Raw genomic sequence first — 20,754 nt, 5'->3', positions numbered from 1 at the left:
TGTTTGACTGCCGAGTATTGGGCGCCGACTATAATTTCCTATATCGTTTGCCGATAGTTGGCTGAAACCTTCGACCAACTATTAGCTAGACTAATTGGCAGCCTACCAGAGTCCACCTTTGGGCCTGCATTGGCTAGCTGAGGATACGGACTACCGAGCTCTGCCCAGTCGATTTATCCGGTCAATTTCAGTCGGCTTCTGACCGCAAATCGACAGTCTGTTGCTTGCTAACATTCGAAAGATGACAGTGGTTGAAAAGATCCGAAACAAAAATGAACGAGTGCGTAAGTACTGCTTGGTTAAAATGTAACAGCAAGAGACAAACAGGCAGTGTATACCGACGGGAAACATCCGGCTGATGCTTTCCGCAGAAGCTGTTCCAAAACTGCCACACTGGGCGGCCACCTGCGCTTCGCTTGCAAATGCAAACATGTGCCAGAAGTGGAAACACGACGGCCTCGTCGGCGCGCAAACCTAACTAAAACGCGCGCAGTGCATGCAGTTGTGCCCGCCACACGACACACTAATCGGCGAAAGGTAACGTGAATTTCTTTTCACGCGAGTCTCCCGCATAGAAAGCGAGCCGCACCTTCACGGTTCTGAGGAGAAAAAAATCAGATCTGATTTGGTCGGCTTAGAGCACTAATTATTGAGACCTGTTTTACCTTTGCTTTAGACATATATAGCAGCATACGTTCTTCGCAAACATTACCTTTTTCGCGCAACGCAATACGAGAGCTTCGTGATCGCTATACCATGTCTAAATTGCATCCCGCGCATCTTTGCACCCTGCTGTCTTCCCTTCCTTGCGCTTCGTCATTGTGAGGTACGTCAACCTTCCACGATAGAGACCAACAGGTTGCGTATTCTTCCGACCACGTCAGAACCTTCTTTTCACTCGACCCCGAATAGAAAGCGAGCCGCACCTTCACGGTTCTGAGGAGAAAAAAATCAGATCTGATTTGGTCGGCTTAGAGCACTAATTATTGAGACCTGTTTTACCTTTGCTTTAGACATATATAGTAGCATACGTTCTTCGCAAACATTACCTTTTTCGCGCAACGCAATATGAGAGCTTCGTGATCGCTATACCATGTCTAAATTGCATCCCGCGCATCTTTGCACCCTGCTGTCTTCCCTTCCTTGCGCTTCGTCATTGTGAGGTACGTCAACCTTCCACGATAGAGACCAACAGGTTGCGTATTCTTCCGACCACGTCAGAACCTTCTTTTCATTCGACCCCGAATAGAAAGCGAGCCGCACCTTCACGGTTCTGAGGAGAAAAAAATCAGATCTGATTTGGTCGGCTTAGAGCACTAATTATTGAGACCTGTTTTACCTTTGCTTTAGACATATATAGCAGCATACGTTCTTCGCAAACATTACCTTTTTCGCGCAACGCAATATGAGAGCTTCGTGATCGCTATACCATGTCTAAATTGCATCCCGCGCATCTTTGCACCCTGCTGTCTTCCCTTCCTTGCGCTTTGTCATTGTGAGGTACGTCAACCTTCCACGATAGAGACCAACAGGTTGCGTATTCTTCCGACCACGTCAGAACCTTCTTTTCACTCGACCCCGAATAGAAAGCGAGCCGCACCTTCACGGTTCTGAGGAGAAAAAAATCAGATCTGATTTGGTCGGCTTAGAGCACTAATTATTGAGACCTGTTTTACCTTTGCTTTAGACATATATAGCAGCATACGTTCTTCGCAAACATTACCTTTTTCGCGCAACGCAATATGAGGGCTTCGTGATCGCTATACCATGTCTAAATTGCATCCCGCGCATCTTTGCACCCTGCTGTCTTCCCTTCCTTGCGCTTCGTCATTGTGAGGTACGTCAACCTTCCACGGTAGAGACCATCAGGTTGCGTATTCTTCCGACCACGTCAGAACTACTTACGTCCACAGTAGGCATCGCCTGGTCTTTTCCCGTAACAGCCGGCTTCAAGGCTCTTTCCACACTGAAGTGGAGGGTATTTTTTATCTCTCCACTTTACCACCTGCCAATAGTGGTAGGTGGTAAAGTGGTGGTTGGTTTATGTATAATTCTGCTGCAAAATCAGCGCATTGATTTAGGTGAATAAATTTTTATTCACTATGCAATTAAAATTTGAATTTTGACGCTATAGGTAATAAAGAATAGAACGTACTACCCTGGCGCAGTAATGCATGCACACAGGTGAAACATCATCTCACACCTGCGAGCCTTATCCCCACCACCACAGTCCAAAATTCCGCAACAAAGAAACCAGTTTAAATGCGCAATAGGGGAAACGGTCAGTGTAAAACGCAAAATGTAGAAACAACACATCTAATCCAAATGTGTTGTATCGTTTCGTAAGTTACATCGTTAGACATCTATAAAGACAGGTTAGACATCTATAAAGAAGTGTGGAACATCCGCTGAACTCCCAGTTGAATTGTTAGTGAAAATAAGAACTATTAACGCGACAACGTTAAATTCCTTGTCCTGTAGATCAGTCATCGGCGTTGCCGGCGCTGTGAGCGAAAAATCGTGGGCAAGCCTCTGGTAGGTGGTAGGAGTTGTCAGGTGGCATGGCCGTGCACTGACTGGCCGTCGGCTTGCGTGACGTCACGAGACCACGTGATATGGCCGAGCTGGCAGGGGCTGCCAACATAAACTTCGCCTTTGAGATGAGACGGTGAGATCTGAATGCAGCCCTGCAAGATTGCTCCCCTAGGCTTCGCAGGCACGTTCGTAAGGCTTGGTTAAAGCGGCGCTTTATATCATATATGCTGGGCGGTCTTTCATATGTGCTAGCTTACAACTGTGTGCTAATGTGCGTTGTGAGCGCAGCCACAACTTGAAATATAATTAATCGAGTAACGCAGTCCATATGCGCGAACGAGGATCCGCATCGTGAGCTGGTAAACGGTAGCCATTAACATTGTAGCGTCATATGACCGTGGAGGTCATGAAGTAAATCGAAAGCTATACATCACGACAAAGCTGCAAAAGCTGGGGATTTCTGAAGCCTGACCTTGATTTCACAACGCGAGCCGAGCATAGCAATGCACGTCTTAGAGAACCATTGCAAAGTGTAGTGTGTAGTGTCATGTCTATCCGAGTCATTACAGTGAACAATACCATCATGGAGGACATGATCTTTGACAACGGACCTTCCACCATGCCTTTGACTCTTGATCGTTGGTTCGGCCACACCATACATTTACTCCGGACTGCATCCGCTGTCAGGAGGGATTGTGATGATGCTGCTAGCCGGGGTCGTCCGACTCTGCTTCTCTTGAGCTCAGTCAGCCAGAAGACTTCCGTGGCACGTTCTGGTTCCCAAAACACTCTTCAAATTGTCTTCGGTCATCCGAAAATTCACCTCGGCCAAACTGAACAAAAATAGATATCCAGGTTTAATGGACCGATGCCCAGTTTGACGGTCGTCGCAGACCGCCCTGTTACATGTGGCTTGCGGCCTCGTCGGTAGCGTTGGCCTGGCGGCTCCGTGGCTCGGCGGACGGCATCAACAGTCCCAGCAAAGACGAGGCGTCAACTAACAAAACAACGTTTAATACAACATCACGTAGGAACTGGCCCGGAAAGAAAACCGACACGCTCACAAAACTGGTGTCTGGCTTCGTCTCTGCGATGATCTCTCTGTAGTCTCCCACAAGTCTTTTTTGCAGCGGAATCAGCCGCTGCTTTTTATGCGCTCGTCAGTTCAGAGGGAAAGGGAGAAATTCATATCCGAGCATGCTGTGATGACTCAGTCTCGGTGTCGTGACAGAAATCTCCTCCACCTCCTGCAGACGGGCGAGGGCGACGCTCTCTTCCTTGAGCGCAGGGCTTGGCCGCCGCGCTTCGCATGCGCAGCATTACATATAAATGGTGGAGATGAAATGGGCGGCTGTATCACGTTTGACATCGATGCAAAGAGTCCAGCCGCTGCTAAGCGGTGGTATAGACAAGAAAAGATTAACTCTTCTGATCCTGAGATTGTCGCCTGGCACTTGGCTGCTCAAGAATGAGCATATGAAAGGAAAGAGAGCAGCGGAGCCACCCAAACAGAGAGATGTACCGCTTGCCAAACGGAGATGCCAGACTTCCGAGCGTAATGGATGGCGCATAATCGCCAAGATGGATCTTATGGAAGACGTCAGTCAACGGGAACCAACAGAAGAGGATGTGAAGGCCCGTCATGTGACTGATCACACTATTAGAGTCTCCGAAAGTGTATCTGCGACCCGAACATTTGTAGCAGACTTTGTGAATAATTCATTTGGACACATGTGTAGTGTGTGCGAGACACTGGCTAAACATAGTGACCACAAGCTCAGCCAGAGAAATGTACCTCTCGCTACATATATTCTGGCATAGCTGAGCTAGCCACTGCCAATTTTTCCAAATCTTTTTGCCAAAATTAGAGGGGTGGAGGAGGCTGCAATACTGTAATTTCGATCACCCGGATTGTAAACGTGCACCGACATTGCACAGCACACGGATGCCTTTGCATTTTGCCGCCATCAAAACACAGCCGCTTCGGTCGGGTTCGAACCTAGGTACTCGGGTTCAGCAACCGAGATTTAACCACTGAGCCACCACAGCGGGTGAGTGTAATTTGCACCGTACTGAATTTTATAACCACGATAAACACCTGCTTCAAGCACCGCAATCACATTTGCCACGACAAATTCCCAGGTCGCATCAACGACCTGGCAATAACGCATCCGCCCTCTTGTGGTCATCTTTATTAACAACACAAATTTTTCGTCCGAGAGTACCTCGTGCAGCCATTTGGGCACAGAATTTACCAGACCTGCTTTTGATTATCATTCGGACATTGACAGTTTTTGTACTTTAGACAGACCACCATATATCTTCGACCTGCGAGTTATCTGTCTCCCAATGTGACATTATAATTTTCATAAGTGGCATTTGTGGCCAGCTCTTAAAGCCACCTGGCAAAGCTTTTCATATAACCCAATGCTACCCCATTTATCAGCTGCAGGCAATACCTTCAGCGAGACAGGCAGGGAGACAGATATTGGTGAAATCAGTGAATGGGGACTGTTCCAGCGGGTTTGATTCCCACCTTAAAAGCACTGCCCAAGTTGGCAGTGACTTCAGATAGATTGGCACCAGCAAGATCGGTCAATGGGGGCACTAGTGCAAATGTACTAAAAGGATACCTATTGCTTGCAACAGTTAGTCACAGGAGCAACGTCAGTGTGTACATATCACCTGCCAATTAAGTTTGATTTTACAGCAAATATGTAACATAAAAAACATTCAAAGCTCTAAATTGAAGTTCCTGGTTTCCCATTCACAATGTCACTCAGCACACAGGTGCAGTAAGCAAATATTCATAAACTTTATTACTTCCCAAGCACAAAATATTTGCAAAAAACCTAAACACATCCCGAAGTAGGAAGGGCCGCCCACTTTCCCACAGCAGTCCTCTTTATGCCTTTGGTTTGCCAGTGGTGCCTTGGGGGGCCACACCACAGCAAGGGCTAAAAACCACCTCCAACACGTTCGCACATATACATACACAAAAAAAAAAAAAAAAAAACTATGAGTAAAAACAGGTAAAAAGGACAGTGTCATTGCACGGGAAAGGGCACAACGTCCACCTTCTCCACGGCCTTAAAAGACGGGTATAAGCCCGAACGGCCTGTGCGCCGGTTAACGCCCTTGCTGAAGCCGTCCCAGTGGTTGCCCGCAATGCCAAGCGTGTCGCCAACACGCATGTCGATCTCATCGGCTGACCGAGCTGTGTGGTTGTATATGGCCACTTGGTTGTGAGGCCTCTGGCCCCCAAAGTAGTATATGTCATCCAGTGAACGGAAGCGGTCTGCAGCATCGACGTGTGACAGCTGCATCATCTCGTACGCCAAGCGGCACACCTGCACATGGCCACACAGGCGCGCCAGATAAAGTGCAGTCCACTTAAGACGGGATCAGTATTTTTTCACAATCTAAGACTATGCAGCTAAAGAAGTGACGAAAGTGGGCCAAAATGAAAGCTTATAAGACGACTCAAGTGCTTCAATCAACAGTCTCCAAGTTTCTCCTATGAAAATATTGCAACAAAGAGAGCAGCCGATATATTTTTCTTTATTTGAAAATGTCTTGTATCTCAAATGAAAACCTCCCAGTGACAAGAGACTCAGTAATGTTGATAAAAGTGCTGCAACTTTAAACAAGATGCGGCTGTCCGTGTGCATTAACAAGCAAATAAATGGTAGAGCAGTCAGATTACTGCAGCTATGTGTGAGGTGAAGAAAGAAAACTCACACACGCCATGTAATATTAGCACATAAAATTTAACTCGTGTTCGTTCAGTAAGAGGAAGATAAATGCTGCAACTTCTTTCTTCTAGTGTATTCCTTCTCCTAGTGTAGTGAAGAGCAAGTGACAGCAAGCTTTTTCTAAACTTGGTGCACCTGGTCACATTTACAATCAGGTGCCTATGGTTACTTGAAAACTTTCCTTAGATTATTGTTGGCTTGAGTATGAAAGTCACTCACTATGAAGCTTTGATGTTGCCGAGATCTGCTTTTATATCCTTCTATTATTGACACTTTCAACATGTCTCTCCACTACCCTCCCACTTCCACAGCTGCACTCACACGAAAAAAGTAAAGGAAAATTTACTTTTCAAATTGACATCTTACTTTCCTGAATTCATCAAATTGAATTTAAATTCCGCTGACGATTACTAGCTACAAAAGGTAATCACAATACACTGCTATTTCTTCGTAAAAGTAGTTAAGATATTGCTGGCTCATAACAAAAGGGTATACTGACGACAGCTTCCACAAGCATTTTACGCTTCCTAATTTATTGCACTGCAGGAGCAAATGGTTGAGCTTAAAAGTGGTGTAAAAACTTGCATTGCCTGCACAAAGAGCTATAGTGTTTCTTTAAAACAGGTACTTTCGAAAGCACTCAATTATTGCTGCAAACTGCCCTGAAGTCATTTATTGCATTGCTAAATCACTAAGTCCAAAGAGTAACTCTTCACATTAGAAATTATGTATGTGAAGAAATTACCAGGAAAGGTATTTAACTTACAATAATTTATTTACTGCTATGTCTGAACCATAGCTTCGCAACACTTCTGAATGCAGTATCATGCTGCTCTCATTCACTGCAGCCATCTCCACTGCCGGATGAAAGTCCAGAAAACGGAGCAGCTGGATCAGCAGGAAAAAAGGGGATAATGGCTTTGCTTTAAAAAAAAAATAAGCAAATAAAACAAAAATGGAAGGAAAAGATGATCGTTGGCCGTGGCAGAGCTGCAGCAGGGGGAAATGAGAGGATGGGGAGGCAACCATATTTGGGAGAGATATTAAGAAAGGATAGTGGAACGAATGTAAGTGTGTACAAGATTATGCACATGTGTGCAAGCAGGCACATAGTTTACCGGTGGCTGAGCCCAGATCCGCACTGCACGTGAGCCGTCATACTGTGTTTCCAAGTGCCCACCAGAGCAATGGCAATCAATCTGGTCTGAAAAGGAGCTCACCTGGGAGGAGAAAGTGCAGACCAGGTAGTCGCAGCGTGATAACATGTGTATGTCGAGCAGGACGCCCCGCAGCGACTCGGAACTGTAGCGCTGCCCGAGAGAAGCCGTGTTCGCTATGCGGCTGTCCCCGAAAAAGTGGTAATCTGGGTACCTGCAAGATTAGGCAGCACAGGTTGCGAACACTCTTTCGTTCAACCTGTGCCATAAAACCTGCAAAAGGTCCCTGCCTAATCATCACTAATCACTATAATAATTAATTATAATTAATTACTCTAATATGTACACAGGTTGAAAACCTTGTTACTAAGTTGCATACACATAGAGATGCAGCCTAGAATGTGGCTAAAGCAACATGCCCATTGAGGAAAGATGAAACGCAGCCTGCATGGCAACACACATTTACTTGGACTAACGCTTGAACGGGAAAAACAATAATCCAGCAAAAACTAGAGTATTCGCATGCTCCATCTGGTTATAAGACAACATACTGGCCAAAACACAAGCCATCTAGTGGTGGCTCATCGCACTGGTTAACAATTTTATGCGGGACGTATTTCACTACAGTCAGATACATCAAGAACAAAGCTGCAAATGCCTCTCAGAGAAGGCCCTCCGTCCAGCGAAGTCAACTGATTCTTATACTGTCATAGTTAATCCCCTTTGGCTTGACAGGGGGTGGCAGTTGCAAGGTTAATGGTGGCCTAACTGCATTAATTGTGGTGTCACAAAATCAGCTGATGACACTTGGCTGGAGGACCTCTTTTATGGGAATCTTTCATTCTCAAGTTGTACCTGATAATTACACAACTGGGACAAACACTTGTACATTGTTCCTAGCATGCCTTGACACTGAAATTCCTAATGGCTGTCAAGTCTCCCAAAATGCACGTAAATATTTTAAAACTAGTTTCTATTTCCGTGCATTAATTTACTATGCAGAGATTTTGGCATGCATGCAATAGATTTCTATATGTCAGGTGCATTGCATTTCTTGCACTAATTATATGATCACTTTATAACAGTCGCCCAAATGAACATCGATTTCTCTTCAGCATTAAAATTCAGCACTAAAAAGCACTAAACTAAACAGAAAAAATAAATTTTTGTTAGCTGATGCCAATATTTGAAGAATATATATTGTTAACATGGAACCCCGGTCATAGCGATCAAATCGTATCATGAATGGGCACGTAGACATCGACCTCCCAGTTATTTAGTTCCCTGCAGGATGGCATGGCACCGTGTGTGCAGCTCAAAGCAATAAACACGCAAAGATACAATTGCAACATTCACTGCCTTAGACAAATGGAGATAAAAGGCCATAAAAAACAATGTCTTTGCTAGCAGGCACGACCACAAACCAAACTTGGTACTGTAGTTCCGGATTCCGCAGTGCGCATCGAAAGAAGTTTGCTCTACCATACTTTTTTCCAGGAAAGCAACCACTAGCGTGATTGAGCTGGGTAAATGGTGCGAAATTCGAATTTTCTTCACTGGAAAAAGTTCACGAACGAATGAATACATAAGCGCATGCTCGGCGTAGCTTGCAGTTCACACCCTTCGAACCGATGTGGCCATGCCGGCCTTCCTAAGCCTTAAGTGGTTCAGTGCAGCAGCAGCGAGAAATATATGAGCCAATCTTTCTTATAAACCAAAGTGTAATAAATTGTGGGTGCCCTAACCATGCAAGGCAGCAGATTAGGCTGGTAAATTTTGTATTTATTAAGCCAAGTGTCCGGCACTGAACAGGCAAGCCAAATTGTTTCAGAAATCACAATTCAATTGAAGAAGCTGAATATACGCGCAGTCACAGAAATAAAAAGTTATGGGATGGCCATAACAGTATATGTAACAGTAGCCAATGTGTGTGGATTTGGAAGTGGACCGCGTTGCTTGTTAGCCTCAAGCCTCCCTAAATAAAATTAGGAGATGCTTAACTACGCAGTGCATTGAGTATGCAATAGCTTCAAAGCATGAACTCGGATTGGCCTGTTCAGCTCGCCACATAAACTGCATTTATGTAGCCTCTGACACCCCATCTCCAGTGGCATAGTTTGTGGTCGCCTTCTCCGCTTGTGGGGATTTTCCACGGCAGATGCACACTGTGTAGATTCTGGTTTGATTGTAACAGATTGCGGAGCCATCAAGAAATGTATCCACACAACCAAGCACAGCTGCTAACTAACGTCAAGCCCACTACTGCACTGGGCCATGCCATGTCTTGGGCCATGCCACGTCTCGTGCCATAACACGTCCAGTTGACTGTCACATCCCACAGTCTCATGACGCCACAGCATGACTACGCCAGAAGATGCCATGTTTCTGCTCCAAAGAGGCTTATACGCTACTGCAAAAAGTTTTCCAACGTTCCCAAGCCCACTCACTTGGTCTTGGCCTCGGACAGCAGCTTGGGGTCATCGGTGGCCAGGTAAACGCGTCTCGTGAGGGGCGGGCCACCCTTGAGGGCTAGCCGCTCAAAGAAGTCTTGCACATACTCCATGTACTCCTCAAGGCTGTGGAAGTCCGCCTCAGTGCCCACCTTGTCAGTGCGGCGCACATGCACCCCTACCACTGGACCCCGGAAGCCCATGTCGAGCGCCGCCTGGTCCAGGTACCGCTGTAGGCTAGGCTGTGGTCGCAGCAGGAATCCCAACACCTGCGACACCCACCACAGGGCGGGCTGGCCATGCAGTCGCGTAAGCCGCGATGCTAGTTCAGCAGGCACGGCCAGTGGGAGAAAAGCTGGCCGTGGCTGCACATTATCGATGATGGGCAGCTCAACGACGGGAGCATCAGCCGCGTTGGCTGACCACGGCACCCCACGCTGGTTGCCAACCTGCGTGCAGCTGTTGCTGACGGGCTGGAAGACAGTCTCCCAGCCAGCGGAAGAATAGCGCCAGCCTTTGGAGTGGAGCACGAGAGTGCGCTGGGTGGCGTAGGCAGCGATGAAGCAGTACGTGGCGTGGTGCACCTGGCAGCCATAGCCGCAGCCCTTGTTGAGGCTGCACACAAGTTTGTGGGCCTTGCTGCAGTCTGCGGGGTGCTGCAGCTTGGCCAGTCGTGACCGCACCAGCTCTGTCAGGGCTCGCGACTCGGTCTGCCGCCACGAGTCGTAGCCGTCTGCCCGACGCATCTCTTCCATATCCAGCTGGATTGTGCTGAAGGAAGAATTAGGATGATAAGTATGAGGACCAAATCTGGCCACAACTAGACTTCCTCTCTTTCACCACATTGGAGCTAAGATTAGCATTTTTCCCTAAGTCAAAACGCAGCTCATAGGAAACTCAAAGAAATGAAGACCAAAGTATCTGCCCCCTGGCAATAGTGAGCAGTTTGCTACGGATTACCAGCACTTCAGATCTCGAAGGTACTAATAGGCACTTGGTGCTCCAAATTCTTGGACTTGAAAGGTTACACAAGGGCCTTCCATTACATGGCTTAGAGGCCTACCCCAAGGACTCTCTGCTGCTGACAAGGGCTATTAGGTGGCAAGTTACTCGCAATCACAAGGAAAGGTGGATGTACTGAATGCATATCAATTTGAAAAACAGCCGTGTTAGCTAAGCTATCGACTAAGCTGCATCACACTAAAGAAAACATGCCCAGTGATCGCACATAGGAGAAAACATGCACTTTGAGCCCAGCCCATTGCACAATTCGGCAAGTCAGTCATTTATGATTGATACAGCAAACCGTAAAGTAAGCAACAAAGGCGGTGACATAGAATTCAAGAAAATTTTAAATGTCATGCCCCTTTTCCTCTCCCATGTAAGCACCTCTGCACTGAATTGCACTGAATTGTTGGTGCAGCTCCCAAAATACAACCTGAAACCTAGGATGCTTCCACGGGTAAGGGGGGAAGGGGGGGGGGGGGGGGGGGTTCATAGGGGTTCAACAGTACATGTAATAGGATGCGTGCGGCTGCTGGCATTTCAAATGCTGATAGGCCAATCAAGTCCAGCAATCCAATGGGTTTATTCAATTTGCTGCCATTCTTCTTATGCTACAGTTGCTTTGCAAACGCTACGAAGGAGCACACAATATCAGCTCTCACCTCAATAGAATACCCAGCACACCTCAAACGCACTAGTACTCCCCCAGATACCAATCACATTAGAAGAATCTTTCCTTTCCTACTAAAACATTACCCGATCTGTTTCCGCATCTACCAGGATCCACTTGTATCTCTGAAACACAGCGTGCACAGCTTTCAGAGAATGTTATACATAATACGAGCACGTGGCCATAGAAAAAATATGCAAGTGGATGAAATGTAAATGATCCAGCAGGCATTCCAAGATGCACCTGATGTCGTGTGTTGCACTATGTGAATTGCGCTTTGTTTCCCACCTATGGTACTACATTTTGCAGCAAGGCCCCTCTTTACTTTGCCGTCATAATTAAAAATAAGAGTGCCTAAGAAGTCTCCACACACACACATACAAAAGTGTTTCACATTTTACGACACATCCTCAGGGAACCCTAGCCAAGGATGCTGATGGCAGCAAATTTAAAGATTTCCTAAGACTCGATTACTAATTAAAACACTTTCAGGCATTTTAGGAAGAAAACATAATAGAGAAAATGACAAACAGGTCGGGAACGATTAAAATTGTGGCATGGTGATAACGATGGCCAGCAATATTTATTGGTTTAAGAACATCTAGGCACTGCAGCGGAGCTAGCTGGTTCAAAAATCACAGTTTCTGTGACACCAGAAGGAGGACAACACATGAAGACAAGCGCAAGACAACAGGCTGATGTTGGCCCCTTGAATCGTGGTTCCCTTCCTGTGTTTTCGCCTCACTCTGACCAACACCAAAAACTATGTTACCAGGAAAATTCTGCAAGTGTTTGAACATCCACCAGGCAACAATTATTGTGAGATATGCTTTAAGGCTCGTGTACAGGTTCAATGAATGCAAGCTCATGACAAAGAACAAAGTGCCAAGCACATTAATTCACAATGCAACAGGTAGCAATGCATAACATTTCATTTCAGCCCCTTTCATGCTGCCTAGCCCCTCCTCCCTTTCTTACTTCAGCTCAAATCTCTAATAGACCTTTGAGCTACCCTTCCACAATTTACCCTCCGAGGCACGCATACGGCATGAATAGATGGGAACGTACCGGCGATGCTCAGCCAGGTCATCAATAATGCGTTGCAAGTTTGCCTGGTCCTCTTTCTTGAGGTTGGGCAGCAGCTTCTTGAGCTGTGCCCGAGCGTAGAACCAGAGTTCCTGGACCCCATTCGCCACACGGCGGCGGCGAACCTCGTACTCCTCGCTTGGCTCACATCCTGGTAGGAAGGAGACAGAGACAAAGAAAGTTGTCCACACAATTCCAGACAACTTTGCTAGGCTCGGCACCTCCTACCTGTGTGCTGCTGTTGCCTCACGGTGGGTTCCTCCTTTTTACTGGGCTCCCTGTGAGTGAGAGAAGCTAACATGTGAGAGCCAGCATGTGAAAAATCCTACAGGCTTCACCGCAGTTTCCTCGCATTGCTTGCTTCACCGCAACATTGACCACATTAGCCATGCACTGAAGCACCCTCAAAAGTTTACAGCATTTAACAGCAGCATGACGGCTCTACCAGGTTTTTTTCTGTACAAAAACCTGATACTATCAGGAATCCTATATGAAATTTACACTTGATTTCTGGATTCAATGCAATTTTAGTTAAATTTTTTTGAAGACAGTACCATGTGAAATCTGAAATAAACAAGGCAAACTGCGTATGCTATTTTTTAAAATTTTCCATATTTTTTTCACTGATCAAATATTCAATATTCAAAGAAATTTTTTCCCCACATTCGTATTCGATTCTTCAAAAATTTCAATATTGGCACACCTCTGGTAAAGACAGTTTGTATAACAATGATAAAATATTTAGTTAAAGACAGTTTCTGCCTCTCCCTGCCATGGTTCCCCAATTAGCTGATGTAGCATAGTGAGTACCTCTAGTGATTCTAGACTGGAATAAATTTTTTTTTTTAACCACCAGCACTCGAGAGTAGTGCGCAATTTCTTTTTTTCCTACCACAAGGCTGCATTCAGGAAAATGGGGGTCTCAATTACTGTTTTGCTAATAACATAGCTGGCTTGGTTGGCTTACAGGGCTTAGCATCTCAAAGTGGCATCGGTTATGAGGGACACCTTAGTGGGGGGCTCTGGAAATTTCACTCACTTGAGGGATATTTAACATGCACGGACATCGCACAGTACACAGGCACCTTCCTGATGCTAGTATTTATCATACACTAAACGAGAAATTCTGAGACTCTGGGATAGATGCATGAATGGGATATAATACAGGTGACTTAGCAGAACCAGCTGAACATTGGAGGCCTTGGCTAAGTGTAAATATGTGGTAATGGGCCTTATGTTCCAAACCCATACCACAGGTGATGAGGTGCATTGTAATGGAGATTCCCATGCCAATTTTAATCACCCAGGGTATAAATGTGGCTCTACTGGAAATGTAAACCTAAGCACAAGATAAAAGTGGGCCAGTTAATGACTACATTAACCACATCAATTGATAGCAGAGCTTTAGTTCAATGCAGAGGTTCAGGTAGAAGCGATGTGGATACAAACACTATTAGCATGCATTCAACAATTACATATTGCCAAAGTGCAAGTGAGAAGCCTAATATGTCATTTTTCTTTCTTTTTTTTTTTTCAAGTTGTGTTCCTATCCATTACCAAAAGTAAACCTGGCCCTTGCTAATCTTTCTACGATGAAGCAGGTGAGCGTGACCCCCACAAGAACATACCTATTGACATACATCCTGTATGTAATGGTATCTCCAGCTGGTAACCAAAGCGACTTGTGGGGCTTAAAGGTACATAGATTGCAGAAAAAAAAAGTGTAACAGAAGCCCTTGTGCTGTTCGTATCTATTAAGCCCGGTTCACACTACAGAACACAACATGAACAAAATGCGTTCACCAACAAGCCGAAAACTTATTTCCTAATAAACTTGTTTCCAAACAGCTTGTCACACTGCACAAACAGCTGAGAAACAAGGCAGGTTGCCGGGATGTTGCCTCAGTAGACTGACTTTGGTAACGAAAACAATATTTGTCAACAGTGTTCGGCTTGTTCGCCTGCAGAGCGAAACTTGGGGAGACAACACACCAACACAGCAGCATGCACTTAATGGCGACTGATTGTCTGTAGTGGCTTCCGTGCTTAAAAAGAAGCTTCCCTTCGTCGCTTTGTTGTATACCGCAGTACAGCGTCTTCCAAGCAGTCTGGCAGGGTGTTGGTAATTGACATCAACTATGGTGGGCCGCTGTGGTTCCCCTCCTCTTCATTGCGCAGGAGTTGCCCACGGAAGAGCATGCGAGCGGCTATGCTAAAGAGGCAGTGAAAGAGTGTTGTCGAAGTTGCTTTTTCAGTGTGACAAGAAGTTCACCAAGTGTTCCCGCAGAAGTTTCTATTCCGTGTAGCCGGGCAACAGAGACATGTTTCTGGACGGTTAATGTTGAAGCGGTGTGATAGGGTCGCCAACACTACGTGAACACACTGCTACCGAACAAAGTTGACCAACTGTTCCCACAGTGTGAACTGGGCTTTATTCTTTCATCTTCTGTTGCTTATGTTTTAGTGCAAAAGCAGTACTTAACGAGTTCTAACCGAGCCTTCAGAATTGTGTGTTCCTCAAACTTAAAGCACCTGCTGATTTGGAAAGTGCTGCCAACTTGTGCTTCGCATTTGAGATGGCAGAGTGAGAAGCTGTGCTTTTTATGCGATAAAATTGGTTTGACCCTAGTTTGCCCAGCTAACACTTTCGACGCGCATTAATGTGTTTAGCAGAGAGCACAGCTAAAGTGTGATAGCACTGGGGCTTCAGGTGCAGGCGGACAACTGTAGAGCCCCTGTACATGTACGTAGATTACTTTTAGATGCCTGCACCTACAGGCAAGCATTTGGCATTTGGGATGCAGCAAGGGCCACAAAAGCAACAGCAAAACATGAATAATATGTCTGCGTTACACAGAACTGGCCACCTCAGGAACAGTGATTCAAAACCACCACCCTCAAGTCGACTCTCCTGTCCTTTTCCGCCTTTCCTCCCACCCATACTTAAAGTTGTAAGCGAAACAACCCCTTTCACACCTAAAGAAGCACAGCCAGCTCTGAAGTGCCGTGATTTAAAATGAAAGCTTTGGTTGGAAATTTCTCTCGGCTATAAATGGCAATCTGTTTGAAACATCTCCTTTGTTTTTTATTAACTTCAAGACATATGAGGCAGCTGCAAATATATTTTCTCCTAGAAGCAAGCTGTGGTCAAAACGGATGTATAGCAAAATCAAAAGAAATGGCTTAATCTTTATTTTCTCAAGTTTTGCGCATAAATCAATAATATATTTTTCCTTGTGACCACACTGTCATATGCTTCACGTGTAGTTTCTTCTTGTTTTGTGACAATAATAAACTTGTGCACACAATGTGCATGTCCTATGCAAAGACAGCATACAATCACTTCAATGGGGAAGTCTTGGCATCTATGTGATTGCATTATTCTGGGATGGGCTTTATTATGCACAGATTGGTACTTATTCCACTGTCCCCACCCAGACATCCTATTTACCTGTCTGTTCACTATATACTAAAAATACACAAAATCCCATTCTCCTGTCTCGAGCACTGTGCATCACACAATCCTGCAGGAGAAAACATCTATCTTACTGATAACTTCAGCTATTTCAATATTGTCGTTGTTCAGCAGAAACTTAAGCATCCTGCAACAGTACTTATGTATGCGCACTATGCACTGCTGCTAAGCAATAGAAATTGTTGCTAATTAGTTAGTTGGTTTGTGGAGTTTAACGTCCCAAAGTGACTCAGGCTATTAGCGACGCCTAGGGCTCTAGAAATTTCGATCACCAGGGGGTTCTTTAGCGTGCACTGACATCACACAGTACATGGGCACCTTGCTTTTTGATGGAGTCAAAAAGCAGCCACCGCGGCCGGGATTCGATCCTGCATCCTTGGGCACAGCAGTCAAGCGCCCTAACCACTGCACCACCATGGCAAGGCTGTTTCTTGTTGCTAATTAGCAGTCCTCATTAGTAGCACAAATGAGTAGTACTAAGTAGTAGGGTTAAGTACTAGACCGACACTGAATTGCTAAGTACTGTAGCTAAGCCACAGTGCTACTTAGGAGGGCTGCTTAGTTGTGCTAATTAGTGTTCTTCCTTCCATTTCATTTATTGAAGCCTTAAAGACCCAAAGGCATTACATAAGGCATTGGCAATAACATTCTAAAACAGCATATCAACACCAATTCAAGAAACAAAATATATAAAAGCAGACTAATGGGCAATGTCAGGTAGAGCATTGAAGGTGACTCGTTAGTTTTCTAAAACAGCATATCAACACCAATTCAAGAAACAAAATATATAAAAGCAGACTAATGGGCAATGTCAGGTAGAGCATTGAAGGTGACTCGTTAGTTTAGGTCAGAAAATTTTGCGATCTTTATGGGCAGAAATATTTTCCGATAAAGAATTCCATCGGGTTATTACATTTGAAAAAAAGTAGTTCATTGCTGAAGTGCGGCCAAAAATCAGAGTTATCGGGTGACTGCGGTAAAGGCGACAGGACATTCTTGAAGGAGTTTGTAGGAGAGGGTGCCGGTTATAAGGGTGGTAGAAAAAGAATGGTGGAGGCAGAGACGTGATGTTATACGACATGATTGTAGGCTTGGGAGGAAAAGAGTATGTTTTAGTGCTGTGACGCTGGTTTCACATGAGTACTGTGACATGATAAATTGTGCAGCATGGTTTTGGACAGCTTCTAGTTCATTCGTGAGGTATTCTTGTGAAGGGTACTGATGAATAAAGCGTATCCTAGTCTTGGGCGTACATAGGTCTGGAATGCAAGCTGTCTTGATTTGGGGTGGTGCTGACTGTAGGTTCCTTCGTAAATAACCAAGGGTATATGAAGCCTGCGAGCATATTGACTGAATGTGAGCAACCCGTGACAAAGTTAATGCCAATTGGATGCAGGATGACGTTCGAGCAATGTGAGTGGAACTGATATGGTGTGTGTCGTTATCAAAGCTGCGCTTATGAGAGAAAGACACGAGTTGATATTTGCTTAGGTTTTAAACTAGGTGTTGTTGTCATGTAATGTGTGACCGCTGCCTACTCCAAGGTATGTGGTGGTCGCATAAGGCCTGTCAACTATAGCACTGAACAAACACTGCTCAGCGGTGTGGAGGTAATGCATCCAGCTCACGATGCTTCGATTCCACTTGAGCCCCTAATTATGTTTTCAGTGCGAGTACTTTTTGGAGACAGTTGTGCAATGCCGTTCGGCTGAGGCTACGATCCTGCGGATGACGTCACAACCCTACAGAACTCTGCCATGTTGCTTGCCTAATATCACCTGCAAACATGGTTACAAAAATTCGAACGGGTCAAGAGGTTGATGGGGCCACAAGTTCACTTGATTTGGCTGAGCGTTGATCAGTAGGTAGGTGGTGTGATGTCATGAGCATCATAGCCAGCTAGCAAATCACTGCAGTCAAAACTTTATCAGAATTACTACACTTTGTATTTTCACATTATGTTCATGTGTTTGTAATTGATAGGTCCACTTCTTGTTTGCTTTTAATTGACTGGTCATTTGCATTGTTACAGTTCCAGCATGTGTTTGTCTTCTGTGTTCTGAGTATCATCTATTGCATGTCGAAGCCATATATTCTTGTGCATAGTCACCACTTTTTGTTTCATCTTTTTCCGCAAAGAAAACACGAGTAGCCACTGTCACTATCCAGCACTATCCAACCTCTCCTTACACGTGTATATAAATGATGACATTGCACCTGTAGACAGGCACACAACTTACCTGATGGCATTGAGCAAAGATCGCAGTTCTTCATTCTGCTGTTTGAGTGACTCGAGCTCACCTACAGCCCGTGTGAGCCGTGCCAATACTTGCTCGTCTGGCTCACTGCTGTGGAACAGTGGTCCACTGATCATCAGCACGACCAGCAGCCACATGACGAGCACACAGGCGATCAACTTGCCCAATCCCATGGCCCTGTACAAAGTACACAACATTTAATTTTGCCAAGCTTCGTGCACATCAGGCAAAGGATATGCAGCATGTATTCAGCATTCACACATTAGTGGCCCAGCTTGCTGTTTTCTTATGATAGGTGTCCGCTACGATTGGGCTAGGCGAAAAGACGTCATGTTCTGCACAAAAGCGAACTGAGTATTTCGCCCTCGTTTCTTCACGCCAGTTCGCTTTTATGCAAAACATGTCTTGAAACTACCACCTTGCTGAAATTAAAGCCTTGCACGAGACGTCATGACTCACTCGCCTCTCAAACCCTCACCTTAGTGCCTTTGCCGTCATCCTCAGCCTCAGCCCGGCGCTGGAGCTCTCGCCGCCGTCGGTAGATTGTAGTTTTGTGAACCACGGTTAGGCCACGAACCGTAAGAAATCCCTCTGAAGAGCGCAAGAACAACCGACAAGAGTTCTTGAAAGCACGCCGAGGCAACGATAAAATGAGCAGGAACCTACAAAAGTGCGTACACGGAGTATACATACAGTCGAACGGCGAAATGCCACTGTGCTTCAGCGACCTGAAAGCATTGGTCAGGTTTGGTTTATGGAGTTTAGACTCAGGCTATGCAGATACGCTGTAGCGACCTCCTGGTATTCTTTTACGTGCACTGAAATCGCACAGCACACAGGCGCCTTGCTTTTTGCCTCCATCGAAAAGCGGCCGCCGCGGCCGGAATTCGATTCCGAATTCTTGGGCACAGTAGTTGAGAGATCTAACCACTGCACCACCACGGCGGGGCCAAAGCATTGATCACTGCCATGATATCGGCAGTGTAAAATAAGTTTCCCGTGAATACAAAACAGCGTTGTTTCATTTGATCCAGAAGCGGTCATAACGTAGATTGTTGACTGAGCGTCGTCTCAAGGCGAAAGTAGGAACGTCGGCCGAAAGAAGCGCTCGCGCCACCCCCATTTTTTGCCTGCGTTTACTACGCTACCATTTTATACTGCGTGGAAATTTTGGCCATATCCATAGCTCTCGTGCGTAAACACGCCACACGATAAAGCAGGCAGCTCTTAAATTGATCCCCCACTCACATGGCTTTCCGTGGGCGATGACTTCAGTGCCTCCTTTGCGTTTTCCTCCGATGTACGTATGCTGCTGTCTAGCCGTCTTCGATGCATTTTAGCACGCTGGTCTCCGCAGGCACCGTGAAATAAGCAGACATGCTGCGCGCTGAAGCATGGTTCGAGGCCGGCCTGCGTATCTCCAGCCAAGTTTCTCACTGCCGCCGTGGCTGAAACGGCCAGCTGTCTTGATCAACACCTCATCGTCGTGATCCGATCACCCCCCATTGCTCGAGTAAGAATCCAAGCAAATCCATTTCTAATCCAGTTTAGGTTTTAAAGTACAGTAAACAATAAAAAAAGGGATACGATTATACGATGGATGGTCATATGTGCTATTGGTTCATTGTCGAGACACCTGCTATAATAAAAATTAGAAGGTCTCTTAGATGTCCCTTGGAGAATGGCGAAAGCCTTCTTTGTAGTGCTACATATAATTATAATTGGTTTACAGGAAATGAAAGGTGCTGTATCTATCACACATTCTCCGTCAAGTGTGAGTTTGTACCAAGTTCTAGATAACCTCCTTGGTTTGGACGGTGCACCCAGCCCCATCAGGGAAGTAAGGACTCTCCTGATGGGGCTGGGGCAGGTAGGTCACCGCCGCTTGCGGCGGGGGCTAGCCTGCCACCGAATTTTTATCTGTTCTAGGCCGTCATTGCACCCGCCACCGCTTCGGTGGTGGACGACGGCTGTTGTTGCGGCGCGCGTCTTTCGTTCCCTCTTCCTTTTCTTTCTTCTCTATTTTCTCTTCTGTCAGCACGAGGCAGCGGAGGTGCCCGGGTTCGAACCCGATCTCGGCGGCTGCGTTTCGATGGAGGCGAAACGAAGAGGCGTCCGTGTCCTGTGCGATGTCAGCGCACGTTAAAGATCCCCAGGTGGTCGAAATTACTCCGTAGCCCTCCACTACGGCTCCTCTTTCTCTCTTTCCACTTTCACTCCCACCTTCCTCCCTTCCCTTACGGCGCGGTTGCGGTGTCCACAGAAAACAAGTGAGACAGTTACCGCGCCTTTCCTTTGCCATAAATAAATCAGTTTGAAATAAATAAATCAGGCAGCGGAGGTGGTTCAGCTACAGAGACAGT

At 45.9% G+C, this 20,754-nt stretch overlaps 1 protein-coding gene across 1 annotated transcript; it reads right to left on the bottom strand.

Moving 5' to 3' along the window:
- Positions 1-5,326: 5,326 nt before the first annotated feature.
- On the bottom strand, positions 5,327-19,896 carry LOC146175828 (alpha-(1,6)-fucosyltransferase-like). The gene is made up of 8 exons (XM_084582183.1): positions 19,640-19,896; positions 18,870-18,982; positions 18,374-18,568; positions 12,887-12,936; positions 12,641-12,809; positions 9,895-10,668; positions 7,511-7,661; positions 5,327-5,885 (listed from the first exon to the last, which is right to left on the bottom strand). Exons 2-8 carry the CDS (start codon positions 18,887-18,889, stop codon positions 5,583-5,585), a joined length of 1,662 nt encoding a protein of 553 aa, XP_084438309.1. The 5' UTR covers positions 18,890-18,982; positions 19,640-19,896; the 3' UTR covers positions 5,327-5,582.
- Positions 19,897-20,754: the final 858 nt, after the last annotated feature.

The sequence above is a fragment of the Amblyomma maculatum genome, chromosome 10 (assembly GCF_055883805.1).
Source record: "Amblyomma maculatum isolate TAMU_Amacu chromosome 10, ASM5588380v1, whole genome shotgun sequence".
NCBI classification, from domain to species: Eukaryota; Metazoa; Arthropoda; class Arachnida; order Ixodida; family Ixodidae; genus Amblyomma; species Amblyomma maculatum.
This window is presented reverse-complemented; position numbering and strand designations above follow the sequence as displayed.